The following is an 18,972-nucleotide window of genomic DNA, read 5'->3' as shown; positions in this document are numbered from 1 at the left end:
TCTGCAGAAGGCAGCTTTCTGTGTTTAATTCTGACTCTGCTGAATAGCACTTTGAAACAATTTAGTCTAGATTATTCCCATTGGAATTATTATGGGGGAAATCAAATGATATAAATTAATCCAAAACTTATTTTTAGCTTCATCATTACTGTCCTACAGGTGACTATTATATTAGAATAGAATGGCTCAGAATCACTGAAAGCAGCATGCAACGCGGTCAAAATGGTGCTTTATAGAAGTTATCAAAACGAAACTGATATTATCCCTGCACTATTGACTTCATTGGTTTGTTGTTGTTTTAAACCAGGCTGTCATAGAGAAAGAATGGCCAGCTTTGGATTCCACCCGCTTCCTTTCACAAACACTGCTATTCTCAGACCAATTGCCCTCGCCAAAGGTAACATGTCACGGAAACTTTCTTCTTATTTGGCCTTTGTTCATTCCTTAAGGATCTCACTACACTTGGTGTGATTAATATTGCAATTTATTGACTGGAAAAACATAATTACTTTAAGAAGCCTCTGACTTCCTCCTCATCCCCAGATGTAATTTTTCATGTTGCTTTTCTTTCATTTGCTTAATTCCCCCCCCCCTTTATTTTTGGATTTCTTTCAACACTTTACTTCACAGTAGCAATATATATATATATGATGATGTGCCTCAGCTGCACATTTGGCAGTGGATTAAAAATTGCTAGTTGACACAGCGCTTTCAAAAACACTGAAGCCTGCAATATATGGCAACAGCTGAAGATTTTCAGAGCAGCTAAAGATCATTGAACTGTAATGTCTGTTAGCTATTTGATAATCTTTGAAGTTTCAGCTTTCTTTATGTTATGTTTAATTCTCTTTGTTATATGCAATGTGTTTTCAACAATATTTGTACTAGCAATAAGATAGAGAATGGTCATAAATGGCAGACATTAGTTCTTAAGCATGTTAATTTTTCACTCATTGGAGTAATTAAATGCAAGCCTTACACTCTAGTCCTAAGCATGCTTCCTTCAGAGTGATTTCACTGATTTCAAGTAGGATTCCTCTCCAATTAAATGTGTTTAAGTTCAGGGTGCCAGCCATGCTTTCAGGAATGTAGTTTTAATTTGAATTTCAAACTGCTTCCAGATCATAACCTGCTCACGTCTTAGGTACATTGAGGTGGTTAAGTGCATTCCAGATTATTGCAAAATGACTGGATCTTGTTAAAGTCTGTGGCTGTGATCCAACTAAACAAAATGTGTGCATGGGGGAGAGCTGTGCACACAGACGGCTGTTTCTTTGAAGTTTCCACCAAGGATGCTTATGCTGCAACAAAGACCAGCTTTTTGGTTTAAAATGCATCTTCCTTTTGCAAGATGCAGCTGTGGTTGAAACCTCAAACAAACCTCCGACCTCACAGGGTTCTTTTCTGTGCATATAGCTTACATGGGCACAGCCTATGAATGCAGTCTGTGTAAAATAAAAGAAGGATGGTCTGCATGTTCCTATTCTCATAGAATGATACTTTTGTTTGCTAATTTTCCTTGTCCGGTTATAAGTCACCGTGGCTTGTCACATAGGTCTATCATACCATGTAGAGTTTCATTCACCAGTGCTAGATATTCATGAAAGCATCACTCATTCACTGAGAAATCTTTTATGTGAAATTTTTCTATTTCTCCGTATTTTCTATTTCTATATTCTATTTTCTATTTCTCCATATTTTGCAATGCAGTGTACTTCTAGGACAAATCAAAGGTGCTGGATTTATCTTTTGAAAGCACTTCATGACGTAAGAGCCATATATTTCAGAAGTCATCTGTCCCTATATCTGCACTCATGCCAATTATATTTCTCAGATCAGCCCCTGCATTGTAATTTTTTTCTGTGGGGAGTGAGAAACTGTGCTTGAAGCAAAGACTTTACAGCAATTGTTCAAAAATCTGTGTTGTCTCAGAAAAAGCATCAAAGCTCTTATTTTGGTTGCCAGATTTTATGACTTGCATCTGTCAAATTCTGAAAGCAAATAGAAGTTGCTTTCTTCAGTCATGTTTTTCTTTGTTTTAGGCCACTTCTGGACTGTTGCTGTTATGTAGATTGGATCCAATTGCATGCTAGCAAATTTAGGTTGCACAATTAAAGTAGATTAAAGTAGACTCCTGTCCCATTTCACCATCTGAGGTCAAATGGAGAAGTCCTCACTCCCACCCATGCTGAAGGCTTGCTTAGCTGCGACTTCTGGATTCCAGTGAGATCTCACCGGAATCCAGAAGTTGCAACTGCTTCTCCTTGTTTGTCTGGTGGCAGCAGTGGGGGGCCAAGCAGGCCCCCACCTCCATGCCACCATGAGAGAAGTGAGGAGAAGAAGCAGCGGCAAGAACTTGTGAGAGCTCCACGAGATACCATGAGATTTTGCCAGAAGCTGCCGTTGCCTCACTTCTCGTCTCCTCACTTCTCTTGAGGCGGCAGCAGGGGCGAGAGGTGCCCACAGGAGCACTGCCCCTTGGGATTCCACCACCTGAGACAGCTGCCTTAGTCCACCTCATAGAAGGGCTGGTCCTGCTCTTGCACAGCACCCCCCAACCACCACCATCAAAAAAGTGAGGATTTTTGCACTATGGAAAGTGATAGGAAGTTGCACTAGCAAGTGATAGAACCATTGCTTGATGTAACATCATATAACCTCCCCACAAGCTACCAGAATGAATGTGGATGCTGTATAACTTCCCTGCAAATTTTGTGCAAACAAATCAGGATAAATGTTCAATGAGCAGGTCATTAGAAAACAATCTTAATTTTTTTTATGCATTGAGCATTTATTAATTTTCTTGTAGACTGCATTGAGGCTAAGGAAAACTCTCCTATAAATGTTGATGGCTCTGATTATATAGCACATGCCTTACTTCTGAGTAGGCATGTATACCATTGCTTTATAAATGTGTAATGTGTTATGTTATTGTCCAAGAGAACTATTTGTTTAAACATTTTTATTCCTCTCCTTAAAAGTATAATGAACCTACAGGATGTGGGGACAATTCACATCATTTAAAGTGGCTTCCACATAAAACTCGGCAGCTTAAGGAAAGACCCAAATCATTCTTGTCAGAAAGCAGTCAGATTAGTAACAGGTAAGTAAATAAATAGCTTTTAATGTTGCTTTCTGTAACTAACTGATTTAATAATCACTGGAAGAGCAATTAGAATTTCTTGTTGCTGTTTTGCTATTTTTAATTCATGTGATTTAAGTATTCAGCACATGTGCTTGGCACTAAAATAACGCAAATCAAATGCAAACAGTAGCTCTTTAATGAGCCAGTGTTTGCTCATTATTTTTTTTGAAAAAGCATAAAATTAAAGTGCTATAAACTGAAGTCATAAAATAAAAAAGTAAAGTATGAAGTAGACATTAAAATGCAGATATCTGCTAGATAAGGGCAGAAGGATTTCTTACAGCTCTGCATTCCTTTGTAGAAAAATCTTGAAATACGCTTTGAGTAATTGGAGTGTAAACATTTCATGTGGAAGTCTGACTTTTATTACTCTCCAAGATAAAGTTCCTGGTATATTAAAATAGATTTTTTTTTCTGGGTTTCAGAAGGCTTAGGTGCTTGGTAGCACTATAAAAAACTGTCGGGACTTACTTCTGTTACTGGGCTAGCTTTCAAGAACTTTTGCTTGTCTTCCTCAGGTCAGAGAAGAGCACTCTCTCACAGCTTTCTGACCTGAAACTCCCCCAAAGGTCATCACAAAGATCAGAAAAAGAAGAAAAAATTTCAGAAGAATGGTATGTTCAGTTTATCATACTTCCACTTTTAATGGCAACTGTATTTATCAGGACTTGCTCATTTAGGTGAAAGCTGTGTTAGTGGCTGTCACAGCTAATCTGAAACATTTGTGCTGGTGTGTCCGGTAACTTTGTACACCATCCTTGGATCATGATGGACACCATGTTAGATTTTCTGAGACTGAATCAGCATAAGTGATGGTAATAAGAACATAATGTGCAGTTGTTGGCAATGAGAATGGTTTTATTGAATCAAGTTTGTCCATAGTAATACATTTATGAAATATGGTTTGTGTATCCCCGAGATCAGTTGCCCGTTCAGCAGCCAGTGTTGAATGTAATCTTGAGCAATTATGCATGCACTTTTCTTAATTTTAGTGGGCTAACGTTATTGGAACCATATAGAGGTCTACAGCCCATGCCAAGATCTCCACATATACTTTATTTGTAATATGTGCTTTGCTATTGCATTATAGAGAATCCAAACAGCCCTGCATGTGGTATACACATGTAATTCAATTTTAGGTCCATCCCCTTCTCACATGTCCTTTGCTGTCCCTGAATTCACCCCTCAGTGTCAAAATGGCCTCAAAGACCAATATTCAATGTGATGTGAGGTCTGCAATGTGATGTGAGGAAAACTGACAACTCTTCTGGGTATGCACAGGAGTGGTTTTCTGCGTACTTTCCTGTATATTCAGTAAATGCATATTTTTTGTTGCCTGATGACTAAAACTCACCTTTCTTTTAGGGGTTTTAAAGACATTTCTACTGCACAGTTGATGCTAAAGAGAGCACATAAAATGAAAGCAAAGAAATCTAATAAGCTTGGTAAGTAAACATTCCTGATGAACTATGTGATAGAAGTTACATGTCAAAAATAAATCTGGTCTGTTGATCTACATCTGGAAAGAGGCCCTCACCTCTTAAAAGCATTGAAGTGTATTGAAAGGTTGACACATCCAAAACTGATTGATGTTCATGGGATTGCTACTTAAGTATCATTGATTTCAAAGTAGTTTGCACTTCTATGCACTTATGTGTCAGGTAACAGAATTATTTTGATTTTATCAGCCTTAATTTTGTTTATAATGTAGACATATTCATTTCATATCATCTTGAAAGATATGTGGACAATGGTTGCTCTAGATTGTTTATTTAATAAGACAATTCTCAATTTTGTGAATTTTTTTTAAAAAAACAATTTTGAAAACATTGAAATGCCAGTAATGTTGACTTCTAATTTCAAGTTATTAATGATACCACTTTGATATTTTGAATGCTATTTGAAACTCCCTTGCAGATGTTTTGATGTATCATCAGTGTTGAATTTTGTGTGGCAAAATCAAGTATGCCTTTAAGAAATGCAATTTAAAATCTTAAGCATGTGCCTGTGACAATGGAAAAGAAAATGGAGAGAGCCCCCAAAGAGTACATGCAAGTCCAGGGATTCTCATGGCCTCCCACCCTGTTCTATCAAAATATCCAGAATATCTGGTGTCCAGCTGAATTTTTCACATACATACATCTTGGTGGCCTACGTATCATTTGTAATTAATGCAACCCATTAGAGTGTATCATCTTTTCTCCATATGTGGTCTGCTTTATGTTACTTATGATTAATCCATTCCTAAATGGTTGTTTCTTAAAGCATATCAAAGTCTGCTGTCCTGTCTTTTGTTGTATAGAAAGGACTTCTTGATGTTCTAATATTAACAAGGTTGGGGAAATGAGTGTTTGTACATTTGCTTTCTAAAAAGTGTTAATTTCACAACTAACTGAGAATAGAATCAGTATATAAACAGAGGGCTGATCTGGTATAATGGTTAAGAGCAACAGCATTCCTGACAGATGCCAAGTTCCCAAGAGATGCATGTGCATTAAGATAAACGCATGTGCAATACATATAATACACAGAGTTGCTAGTAAAGGGTTGAGTAACAGCTCCACCAGGTGGCCAAAGGCTGGGTGAAATTGAGGGAATTAGGCAGCTCCCACAATTCAGTTTGTTCCTGCCTTCATCAAAGAAGTCAGCTCCTTCTCTTTTTCTCCTCAGGCTAGCTTTTTGCCTGTTTTCCCCTCCATTTCCCCCCTCTCTGTCTCTGATTGCTCTGGTAATTTTTCACTTTGCCTTTTAGTGACCCTATTTCTTCCTTAGTGCAGCTTTGCAGTCCTTTTCCCCCCTCAGCTCTCTCCAGTCCACCAACACCCTTTTCCTTATTGGAAATTTTCCCACCTGTTTTCTTTTCCTGTTTACTCTGTTCTTTCTATTAAAAGAAAGAAAGAAAAATAAAAAATAAAAAGCCATTCCCTCTCCCTTCTGTTGTCTCCTCTCCTTCCCTCCCCATATTCTGGCTGACTATTTTGGAATCAGAGGGTGGATAGTGGCAGGAAGCCTTCTCTTAGCTTCTTTGGTAAGAAGCCTTTTAAGCTACTTCACATCCACCTTCTTACCAGGCATGTGTGTTGTACACTGCTTCAGTGTCTGTAGCCTTTGTACCAGGAGGGGATGGCATCCAACAGCCCTCCTAGTGTGGCCTCTGGCAGCTCTGGCTGTATTGCTATATTGACTTCCCCCATGTTTCTCTCTGCCCGTTGCCCTGGACCATAGACTATGTATTGATAGGCTGCTCAGTAACTCTGCTGTCCATACTCTATGGCTCAAAGCAGCACAATCAGAGAGAAAGGAAAGAGCAGGTGATGCGTGATGACTATTGTCATCTTACTACTCTGTGAGCTTTCCTGGGGCATCTGTAGAAAACAGAATGCTGAACTTAATGGGTCTTTGGATTCATTCAGATTCTTATGCAAATTATAATGTTTGGGTTTGAAGGGACTGCTAAATTCTCCATTTTCTGAAGTCCACCAAATTTGTCTGCCAGTTTAAAGCCCCACAGACCCGAATTATAACTGAATCATACCCCAAGTTTGCTGACATCTGCTATATATTCTCTTTGAAAAGCATTTCTCCATTTCAAGCACAAAATGGAGTCGTTGTCTAGGTACATAGTGAGCACTATCCTGAACTCAGATTAGAAAGAAGGCGATCCAGGCTATTTGCATGTTTGTATTCTTTTACGAAGTCTGTCTGTGTTGATGTCTGAAAGTTTGCATGAAGGGAAATTAGGTTCTGGCAAGTACCCAAGTCTTGTGGCTTTTATCAAAAGGAAGGACTCAGGATTAGCTTTCGATATATGCTGTGCTGTAGACAACTGGTGTCTGAGTACTTTGCTGGACCAGTGCTGTCAGGTAATGGATCAGAGGGCTGTTCTGCTTTAATCCATTACAGTTATGAATGTTTATTCAAGCAGTTAAATAAGTTGTGGCCACAGTTTAACCATACCAAATGTGTGCTGTGATTTATTCATCTACTGTATCCACACCAACTACTTTTCTCTAATATGAGATAATCGGAAAAGTGTGGGCATGATACTGGAACACTTTGCAGCCAAGGAGAACTGGCAGAACGTCAAAAGATTTCCAAGTGTGGAGAATGCACAGTCTTAATTAAGCAGTAGTCCACAATGTATCACTTTGGTTTTAAACACCCATGGTCACAAAGTGTTATTTCCCATGTCTTGACAAGATAGGAACTGTGTTCCTCATTATACTTTGATTCTTGAAGATGCAGTATTTATCCTCTTAAGCCCGTAATCCTAATCCCTGGCTGGCAGTGGCTGGGCATGATGGAGTAGCACAGTAATCACTGCATCCACAACCCCACCACTCACGCCACTCAGAGTGGAACTTGGGGATTTTAAAAAGCCCCTTTCCTGCACCAGCACTCAGACTGGTGCTGCAAAGACGCCTAGTTGGAGCCCAGTGCTATCATGTGACTGTAACAAGGCACACTTCATAATTACAGGATCATGTGTGTTACCCTGCTGCATTTCAGGGTTTTCCACTGGCCACTGTCAGTGGAGGGTGGTGAAGCAAGGCTGGGCAGAGGAACACTTCCTCTCTATCCAAATGCCCGCCAGCACAGCAATTCACAGATTGGATTGGTCTGTAATTCACAAATACTCTGTCATAGTTCTTCTCCCACACAACCCCCCCCCCCATTTAAACAAAGTTTAACCACTTAAAGCTTTCACTAAAATCAAACAATATATAAATTTTATCAAGGGCTTGTGTCTCGTTTTACATTACAGTGCTAAGCACTTTTTCTAGAGCCAAGCCAACTTATCTTTAATGGCACATCATCCAAATGATAGGGTTTAACATTCTAGTCTACATCATATGTAATTCCAGTTTCTGTTACCAGTGCATAATATAATAAAATACACATTTGCTCCGTAAGAGTAAACCATAGGAATAAAGGCATAGATAGAGTAAACCATAGGAATAAAGGTACAGTTCTGCTGATTTCAATTCCCTACAGGTATTTATCGAGTGGAAAGGTCCATACAGTTGGCCCCACACACGTAACTATTGTTCACAAACATGTAGTTCTGAACAATGATGGAGACTTTTCCACACCATCGGTTTTTTTTGTGTGTGAAGGGAGCTTAATATGTTTAAATGGAGACGCACCTGGGCATCATCCAGGTGTCCTTGTCCATAGGAGTGTGCTACATGTACAGTGCTGTGTATGAAAATCTCCCATTTCCAGATGATTAATGCTGGCAGATGATTGAAGCATCTGTCACGGATGCTTTAACTGAGATTTCTGCATTGCTGGGGGTTGAACTAGATGACCCTTTCAACTCTACGATTCTATGATATATTTGATAGCACTGATCACCTACTGAGATGGGAGGCAGTAAGTGGAATCAGCCACCTTCCCCCTGAGTAGCCCCCAAGCAGCAGATAGCACTGGCCATCTGTTTGATACTTCCCACACTTCAGGTACTGGATGTAGTAGAAGTTTTTTCTTTCCCCTCCCCAAGGTGAGAGGTGTTGCCATTGTAGCACCTTTTTGTACGGGCAAGGGGATGTAGAATTACGATAAATGTAGGGAAGCCTGTTTTCATCGGGTGGATTTGACAAGTAACACACTTTATGCAACACATTATTTGAAAATATTTATTATAGGTCTTCTTTAAAGTTAGCACCAGATTATAGGATGCTTATAATTTCCAATTTTGAAATAGACACCATTATTCAACATCCTCGGCAGTCTCAACAGGTCAGTCTAGTTATAGAATATGTAGGTTGGACCTACTCAACAGAAAGTGCGGGAAGGTTCAAAACAGGAAGTCCCCTTCCACTTTTTGTATATAGACTAAAGCAAAAACTTTGTAAGCTAAAGCCTGGAAAGCCGTGAAAAAAGCCTAATTTCCTTCATTTATAATTACTGAAACCCCCTTGGAAGTAGGAGAAAAGGGGGGAGAACTTTGTTTAACCCCTGCAGGAGAGGGAGCGAAGAAGGATAAACTTCCACCATCTCTAACCTGGGAACGGGGTGTCAGAGACAGAAATAGTTGGAAAGGTTCATTGACAGTGAATGGAACATTTTGACAGATAGCTAAAGAAGAGAAATAGACTGATTCCAATGTTGCCTTTTGCATTCTAAAGAAACAAAATATCTGAAAAATATCTGAAAAATGAAAGTAATTTTCCTTTGTTGGGCTTGCCTTAAAAAAATGGATACAAATAGAAATTGTCTCCCCTAGAGGGAGCTTGTTAAATTGTTGCTGCAGTTTACTTGAGGACTCAACAGCTGTGAGATTAAGATCGTGGGACCAGTCTTTTCTGACCTTGACTAAAGATGAGCTGGGAGGAAGATTGGGTGCTTGCTTTATGCAAGACAAGTGCCTTGCTGGAACAGATGCACAAGAAGATGGATTTGATGAATGAGAAAATGGACTTGATGACTGTTGTGGTTAACAACTGTGGACAAACAGGGAATATTGATACAGAAACTATTCAGGGACCAACTCATGAACCTGTACTGACTGGGCAAGTGCAGAAGATAATGGAGGAGGATGCGGTTGCACCTCAAATAATACAAATGGAGAAACCCGAGGCCCTACAGGAGTATAAGCCGCTGTCATTGAAGATTGAAGTTGGAGTGGGCCAGGGGGAGTCTGGAGCTGAGGAGGGTCCTAACTTTGGAGAGACCTTGAAATGTGTTTTTAAATATTTTTTGGATTACATTGATGACTGTGGGGAGTGGGGCTGTGGGGAATGGGCGGGTTTTATGAAGTGAGGTGGAGACAATTTTGGGTTGGAACCCCCCAGAGACCTACTCCTCAATGAGAAAGGAAAGAAATTAAGAAAGAGATCAACAAATGACAAGGAAAAGGGCAAGTATAAACAAGAAGAAGAAGATCTGCAGAAGGGACATGGAAGAGACTTAAGGGCCTTGGACATAAGACTTCCAGGTTGATGGACTAGATGGAATGGACAGTAAGGACTGACACGACCCGAGACCAGGAAGAAGAGACGTTGATGAAGACTGGAAGAAAATTTATAAAGAAATTTTTTTATTTGGGGAATTAGCCTAAAATCAATGAATATTAAGGAAAATGTTGGAATGAAACTATATGACTCTAGCAGAAATGATATTAGGGGTTATGTATATTTGAGTATTAAGATTCAAGCTTTAAGGTACTTTATGGTAAGATAAGGTTAAATAAATTAAGGTAATTGGAATAACAGAATATGGGGAAAGATGGAAAGGATTTGTTGAGTTAATTATTAGGTTAAATTGTTAAGATAAATTATTTAACAAAAATTGAGAAAGATGGAAAGAATTTGCTGAAATAACTAATTAAACTAGAATACAAAAAGGGAGGAGTGAGGAGGTCAATGAAACAAGCAAATGGAAGTTAAAGATATGAAATTTGGGATTTGTGCCTTTATTTCTTTCTTTTTTATTTTTTGTTGTTGTATTGCTGTATTGGTTTTTATGTTTTGCGCTTTTTCTTCTTTTTAATGTATTGTAGTGTTGTTTTTTCTCTATTTTTTCTTTTTTATTATTCTGAACCTATGAATAAATATTATTATTTTAAAAAAAGAAAGTGCAGCTTCCAGCTAGAAGATTTAAATATTATTTTAAATATACAGATTTTAATTGGCATTTTGCTTTACCATAGAAACTGGCCCAGAGAATAATTGGGCCATGGAATAATTGTTTAAGATATGTCACATATATCAAAGTGATTTCCTTTCTCCTTTCTTTTTAACTCTTTAATGTTAGAAATAGTATATTTTCTCTTGATGATGTAAAACCTACATAGATTCCCCCCCCCTTAATAAATGGCTAAAAGGCGAATACTTCTTTTAGGGAATGAGTGAGCAAGATCTGACCTTTTGATTTTAACTTGTTCATGTCGTCTAGACCCAGCTGTGCGCCTGGCGTTGTTCAAAAACAATGAAAATAAACATCCCCCTGTGAAACCACCAAAGAAGGCACAGACTGCAAAAACTGGTTACTTTGAAGGTATGCAAAGGAGTTTCATTTTATGTTTGACTTTTTTCTCAGATCTTTCGAAATTATGAAAGTCATTCAGATGTATGGATCAATTTCCTTAAAATACTTCTTTTTAGGTTGACAATGACAAACACTTTAATTCAGATAATGCAAATCTGCTGTCCACCCCCCCCCCCTTGAACACACACACACTGAGAGAGAGAGAGAGTACCCAGGTGGAAATTTTAAACTTCAGTTTATCAGAGAGCCTAACTAAGTGATATCTTCATAGAAAATATATTTCCTTTATTTCTTGAATGTTTGGAATCGCAGGAGGCAGGGGGGAATTTAACATCAGCAGCAAGTACACATATGTTATCTGTTAAAAGGGTTGCTAGTTTTGAAAGGGGATGCCCTAGGAAGTGAAACAATTAGAACACTTTTTCATTTTTGTTAAACTGGAATATATCACAGTAGTGAAAAAGTATAAGGAATGAGACTATCAAATACATAGTATGTTTCTTGACTGCTTCTTCTCATTTTGACTGAATTATCAGTGTTAAAATAAATCCTGACACAATAAGGAAGAGAAATAATATATATCCAAAATTGTATCTGGCTACTAGATATGCAAGGGTTTTTTACGGTATTCATAATCATATGTGGCTAACTTGTTTTGTTATTTTCATATTGCACACATTTGTGTTTCATATTTTTAGGATTTAAATATTCTTCTTCTAGTAACAGATAGAAATTGTAGTGGGGAAGCATTTATTACCTGTACTAAAATGTCCAGTTAATAGATCAGACTAAAACCAATTTTAACTTAGATTTATAATATAATTATTTTGAGCTGACATCCAGTTCTTGCCTTGCTTCAAATTTTTCATACTTTAGGTTTTGTAGGATGATAGCAGCAAAACTCAGTAGGAGAATAGAGATTGCTGGGCAGGCATATTTATCCTGAAGAGTTTAAACAGTGTGTGATTTATTTATTTATTTATTTATTTATTTATTTATTTATTGTAGTATAGTACACAAACTTCTAACTGGGGAATTGACACAACAGGGAAGTATAGAAGCAAATTGTTTCCATAGGTATCTTTCTCTGACAAGGACATAAGAAAGAAAGTGATGCAGGTGGTATCCATGGCTTTAAATCCACATAGTTCCTGTGCACGTGCAGACTTTTGAGTATGCAGAAATAGCAATAGAAGTCAATGCAGCAACCTCAATATAAATTCGTTATACTGTATGGCACAGTATCCTTTTGTCTGGGAGATGCTCTTACCATGGCCATTTTTTCCAGTTTACTTCAGTATATACAGCTTCTTATGGAACGCAAGCATCATACACATGAAATGCATTGTTCTTTAATGATGGGGAAATGATAGGGGGAAAGACATCTCTGGTCTGTGTTTGTTTTTAATGTATTGTCCAATTAGTGAATTATGAAACATTTTTATAATGGATAGAAAGGATGCTTGTAACCCAGTTTATTGGGTCAATGAGATCCCACTTTAATAATAGTTTGTATTGTTTAGATACTGGTCTGATTTACACTAAGCCAAACCATGGCTTATTATGAAAGAGTGAGTGTGTGAGTACTGAGATTCAAAAGCATTACTCCTTCACTCCTCCCCAAGTCCTGCTGCTGTCATGCTGCCTGGAGCTAAACCATGGTTTGGCTTAGCATTACGTCTGAACATGGGCTTGTGGTTTGTCAAACCACATCAAACCATGAGTTGTAATTATTGGTTTACCATTCATATTTTGCCTGAGGAAGACAAATAATGAGCCTAGGTTTGCTTGTCACTAAGGTGAACTATAGCTGCATTCCAGGAAGCATGGCAGCAGCAGAAGTAGCAGCAATTTTTCCACTGTTCATTCGTTCACTATTCACTATAATTTGGCCTATTTTTAAGTGTAAACTGGCCCATTGTATTCTTTATGCAAGGAAATAAAATTTCCTTTCCAAAGTACTTCTCTTCCTCCTCCTTTTCTTTCAAATGTGAGGTCAGTGGTGGTAACCAGAGATGAGGCCTTTTCCATTGTCTCTCTTTGGAATCCCTGGTGCTACATCTGTATCTTGCTGGTGGCAGATGAAAACTTTTTTATTCACCCAGGCATTCTTGATCAGTGATCTTTCTTAATTTTTATATTTTATTCCTTTAACTTGTATGTAGACCACTGGTTGTTCTGTTTTTTTAGAAGCTGGATATAAATATTTAAAATAAACGTAATTATTTTTTAAAAATAAAAAAGCTTATTCTGGATAGGCAAGATTGAAACACAATGGAAGGATCACCTCCTTTATTGTTGGAGAATATATGGAGTATAATGTAGCAGAAGTGAAGAGAAAAGGTTTTACAACTTTTGTATAGTCCTTTGGGGTCCGCAAAGAGGGCTAATTTTGGGGGGGATACTTATTCAGTATATAATGTCAATTACATGTATGAGAGCCTACTGTTTAACTAATAACTATGTGTATACATATGCATTATATACGTAATCAGACTTTGATGTTGCTGGATATGAAAATGCACCACAAATATGTCATGTAATGCATCTTTTTTACATTTGTTAGAATAGGGGAGGATAATCATCATAATGAGAAGCACATTGCAACCAACAGTTATAGAAATGAATTTTCTGTGAAGATCTACACAAAGAATTTCTGACAAATCCCAGCCATCTACTGTAACAGCACAGATAGTACTTGAAACAATGCACCAGTGGCTCACTAACAGCTAGAGATAGATGCCAAGTCATACTTTCACAGTCTTGACCTCACATTGATTCAGCTAAAGCTGTTTCAATGTGTATGGTAAGCCAGCAAAACTGCCATATGGGGTGTAGTGCAAAATGTTGTACAGATAATATTAATTATGGGAACGGCATGCTTTTACCATAATACCAGGTTCGTACTGATCTCATATGATGGAACATTGCAGTTTACCATTTCACCAGCACTGTTACTGCCCCATCTGATATTTAGCTCCATTCATTGCCAGTACAAGATCCACAGCTAAACTTGGTATCATTGACACGTGACACAAAGATACGGTACCTTTAAAGATATAAAAGCCACTGGATATTTTATATCTCTCTAAGTGATGTACACTATAAAAACAAGCAATATGATAAAAATAAATGTACAATCTAAAATAAATAAAGTAGCAGTATAAAAGCTTGCAAAACCAACAAAAAATGGGAATCTGGGTGATTCAAGTTCACAGACACACATGGGGTGAAAACAATCTATTTTTGAATTCCACTTCTGGCCTGGTTTTGAACTGAAACAGCTTTGGTTGCCTTGGTAGACAATCCAAGCTGGGAACTTAAGAGGGGGAATAAGTCCTGGTAGGTTCTCTTGTTCTCATTCAAGACCACTGACCATGATATCCTTCTGGACTGACTGGCAGAGATGTTTTGCAGTGATACTGGTCTTTTCCCCCAGAAGGTACTGTTGGAGGATTCCTGTTCAGTGTGCCATTGGTGTATGGTGTCCCTCAAGGATCAATTCTGTCCCCCATGTTGTTCATTGTCTACATGGAACCACTGGGAGAGGTATTCCAAAGATTTGGAGTATATTGTCATCGATATGTAAATGACACACAGTTCTATTTCTCCTTTCATCTAATATGAAGCAGGCTGTTATGGTTCTGAACACATGATGGGGTGGTATTGAGCTGGATGAGGACTAACAAATTGAAGCTCACTTCGGATAATGGATGTGCTTCTGGTCAGGAGAGAGCTACCCTGGAGTAGGGATTCAACCTGCCTTAGATGGCTTGAAAAATCAGGTTTGTTGCTCGAGCAAACTCCTGGATTCAGCTTTACATCTGAATTACCAGTTGACAGTTGGGCCAGAAGAGCCTTTACTCAGCTTAGGCTGATATACCAGCTGTTCCAGTTCTTGAGGAAATCAAACCTGGCTTCAGATGAAAAACCATGCTTTATACTCTGAGCTCTGTTGAAGAAAGGAAGGATAAAATGGTAATAAATAAACAAGTTGATGTTTTGGTAGTTGTATGCTATGCAGATATTTTAATCTCTCTTGCTTTTAAGTTGAACTATGCAAATATTTAGCCTCCTGATCAGAAAATATAATCATTTTCCTTGGGGACCACAGTTTGCTTGGTATTCTAAGAATTTCAACATTCGTATTTTCAAAACATCTAACCTGTTAATGACTGCACTGTCTTCCATAGGCAGACTTCTGCTTACATGTGGTTTTTAGGATTACATCTGCAGCAGCACTGCATTGCTCTAACAAAGTTTTTGCTTGTTTGTTTTTGTTTTTCACATCCGAGCTTTTAAGAACAACAGATCTGTCCTGCTGGATCAGACCAAAGGATAGGCTACGTGTCCATTCCCAAACATTTAGCTGACCTTGAATTTAGTTTATTTACTTATACTAGCCTCCTGCCAACTGGCACCCTCCAGATGTTTTGGCCTGCAGCTCCCATCAGCCCCTGGCATCTAGAGAGCACTTGGTTGGCAAAGGATGGCTTATACTGCACTTTCTTGTTAAGACAATCACAGTGCCTTAGGTTCAAGATACAACAGAACAAAATCAAGAGCAAGAAACCCATTTGCTTTGTTTGCAGTTTGACAGCGAAACAGACTCCTTCAGAAGGTGGTGAGCACTCCTTCTATAGAGGTTTTTCACTAGAGCTTGGATGACCATCTGCCAGGCATTCTTTAGCTGTGATTCCTGCAGGGGGTTGACAAGATGACCCTTGGGAACCATTCCAACTCCAAAATCTATGATAAAAGTCTATGACAACTCCTTGTCTCCAAAGTCTATGATAACTCCTTGGCAAGACATGAGTCTTGCTTTTTAGACAGAAATACCAACAACTGCCCATATTGCCAGTGAGAAGAAGTTACTTAAAAATTTAAAAAGAGTGGAATCCTTAGTACATTTGTACCCAGTGATCTTAAGTACAAGAAGATACAGGTTGAAGACTTGAAGCAGATCTCAGCCTAGGATTTCTTATAGTGATCTACCCAGGACAGTGGGCATGTAGATCCTAGAACAGGCTTCCTCAACCTTGGCCTCCAGATGTTTTTGGCCTACAATTCCCATGATCCCTAGCTAGCAGGACCAGTGGTCAGGGATGATGGGAATTGTAGTCTCAAAACAACTGGAGGGCCGAGGTTGAGGAAGCCCATCCTAGAACTTTCTCCAGAAGCTGAAGGCATTAGAGCAGTGGTTCCAGAACTTTTTCGCCACGTGGACCACTTGAAGATTGCTGAGGGTTTTGGAAGACCATTTACTTATTTACTTACTTACTTACTTACTTACTTACTTACTTACTGTTGTAGCAATTGCTTTTTAAAATATTTATATTTTATTTAAAATTTTCAGGAGAGAAATAAAGTGAAAAGGGTAGAGAGAAGGTAAAACAAAATGAAAGAAAAAAGTGCTTGAAACTGTGGTACAATACAATATATGGGTATCTAGGCAGTATGATTGTTCTAATGAGTATAAACTATTTTATAGTATTACAATTTGAATTCCATGGAATATAATTTAAAATCAATATAAGAAATAAAAGAAGCAATAGCAATTCAATTAAAGATCAATACAAATATTTAATGTGGACTCAGACTAGCTGAATGAATCTCTTGGTGGTTTGCAGACCACCATTTGGGAACCCCTGCATTAGACTAGCAAGATAAGAATGCTACCAGAAGTCTTGACTTTTTGTTTTGCCTGAACCTTCTGCCTAATGAATGTACATATGATGGCATCTTCTAAATGTAGACCATTGGAATGAGACCATTCACATGTTTTACTTAATCTCTAAATCAGATGAAAGGAGCTTGTGCCCTTTAAAATATTCTTGGATATTTTGTAACATCTTAAAGGAGCTAGGCCACTGTTTTTAGCATTTTTTCTGTGCTATTTATTTGAGCTAAAGCTTTCTGGGCCTGTGTTAGTGCCAAAGGTCAGCCCTGCAACATGCGAAAGCTCAGATAAACTATCTTATACCTCTAAGGAAGCAAAATCAACCCCCACATGTCTGAGATTAGTACGGTTCACCCTTTCTTTTCATGAAACAGTTTGAGTTTCTCTTGAATTTAGGGCTCCAGTCTACCTTCTCTCTTTCTAATAACATTGGCTGAGGCTAGAATTCTAAGCACTCTTGTTGGATTTACAATATAAATATCAGTATCTCTGGACTTTTTCAAAGAATGCTATGGTTGATTTTTTAAAATAGGGAAAGACAAAAAGTATCACTAGTCTAGATTTTACATTATCTTTGGATGTTAGTTTTTTGTTTCATTTTGTATTTTTAGAGAATGTATGAGATGACCCCAGTGACACTTATTCGTGTGATTTGAAAGTAATATTGGTTTTATGTCTTTTATAAATCAGTAAGCATCATTTTATAAAAGTATCATTGGTATCACTTCAAAGAGCAAATAAAGATATTAGGTTGTATCCAACTAAGTTATACTCAGGGAAGACCCATTGAAATCAATGAACCTATGTTAGTTATGTCTGTTAGCTTCAAGTATGTCTGGCATTGGATATTACACATTATGGCTCCTTTCAGCTATTGTTTTCAGACATTAATAACTAGACTTCCTAAACTATTATTTTATCTCCAAAAGCAGAACTTGTTTTTGAATCTTCAAAATCTAATTTTACTTAGAGATGGTTCACAAAATCTATAACATACAATTAGCTACTGGAAACTGCAAGAAATTCATTCTTTGTTGATTCCAGATCTGTGTGCCAAATTGCATGAAACTGGCCATTTATAATATTGCAGTGGCAGCATTTCTATAAGGTTTAAGATCTGTGCCTCGGAATGTGATGAAAAGTGTTTTTAAAGAAACCTTCCAAGACAGAAGGGAATCTTTTACTCAAGAATCACAGTCCTGTAGCTTTGTTTCTTATTATCTAGTGTGAGCTCACACAACAGAGCCCTGCACATTGAAATATTTTCTCATTTTAAGGAATTAATGGCTCTCCACCAGCCCTTTAACATGTAAAATGAGTAGGCTACTTGTGTCCAGTACATCCAAAAAGAGCCAGGATAAAATAAACATAAGGAGTTAGATATCTTGGAAAAAATCTGTCATGGGTTTGGGTTAATCATCTCCAGAAGAAATTCAACTTGATGCCTGAAATGTAAGACTTCTTGGAGAACGCAGCAAAGCCTGAGGCAGTGTTGATCTGAAGGAGTGCTCTCCATGGGTCAGAGCTGCCTTGCTGGCAGAGTGCAAACCCAGTTCACAACAGCAGTGCTCTCAAAAGTTGTAAGGCAGCAGGGTCCATACACTGCACACACTGGAGCTTCAGTTACATAGTTGAAGTTGTCTGCTTTCTCATTGTTTAAAACAAAATTTAAAAATAAAATCTGTGCCTGATTTTCTAATCTGGCCGTGAATAATAAATATATATTCAGATAGATATTATTAGAGAATAGAACTGGAGTTTAAGCACCAAGTTCAAAGTGAAGTAATGAAATATTATCATGGTATGCTAGAGGTAATAGTGTAAAACTATATTGTGATTTGAGGAAAAAGTTATTTTAATCAGTGCTCTAATACAATGGTTCCCAACCTTTAGGAGTATGAGGACCCCTTTTTAACCTCAAAAAATGTTTGTGGAGCCCTACATGCTAATTCTTGTAATTTAAGGCTCTCTGTTTTGGAGTCTCACACATTTGTCTATAAAACAGGTAGTTGTGCCGGCTTGTTAAAAATTTTATGGGACCATTTATTATCTTTACCGGTGATGCAGTTAGTGATCTTAGTACTGCAGTCTTAGGATTACTAGGTTTCTTGCAAAAGCATTTTCATTCTTAAACACTCTCCCACCCCCGCTCTGA

The 18,972-nt window shown here is 37.9% G+C and overlaps 1 protein-coding gene across 5 annotated transcripts in view; it reads left to right on the top strand.

Moving 5' to 3' along the window:
- LRRIQ1 (leucine rich repeats and IQ motif containing 1) overlaps positions 1-18,972 on the top strand; it is a 97,910-nt gene that overhangs the window by 47,352 nt on the left and 31,586 nt on the right. For 4 of the 5 annotated variants that reach the window (XM_081211188.1, XM_081211187.1, XM_081211189.1 and 1 more), the window contains 5 exons: positions 308-397; positions 2,982-3,103; positions 3,664-3,759; positions 4,511-4,590; positions 11,045-11,146. In XM_081211188.1, the coding sequence (XP_081067314.1) occupies positions 308-397; positions 2,982-3,103; positions 3,664-3,759; positions 4,511-4,590; positions 11,045-11,146 (490 nt within the window). Of the gene's footprint in view, positions 1-307; positions 398-2,981; positions 3,104-3,663; positions 3,760-4,510; positions 4,591-11,044; positions 11,147-18,972 lie in introns of those variants that run through there. The other variant, XR_014012452.1, reaches the window with a different exon arrangement.

The sequence above is a fragment of the Podarcis bocagei genome (genome assembly GCF_964188305.1).
Source record: "Podarcis bocagei genome assembly, chromosome: 10".
Lineage (NCBI taxonomy): Eukaryota > Metazoa > Chordata > Lepidosauria > Squamata > Lacertidae > Podarcis > Podarcis bocagei.
The sequence above is the reverse complement of the archived record's forward strand: the minus strand, read 5'-3'. Positions and strand labels throughout refer to the sequence as shown.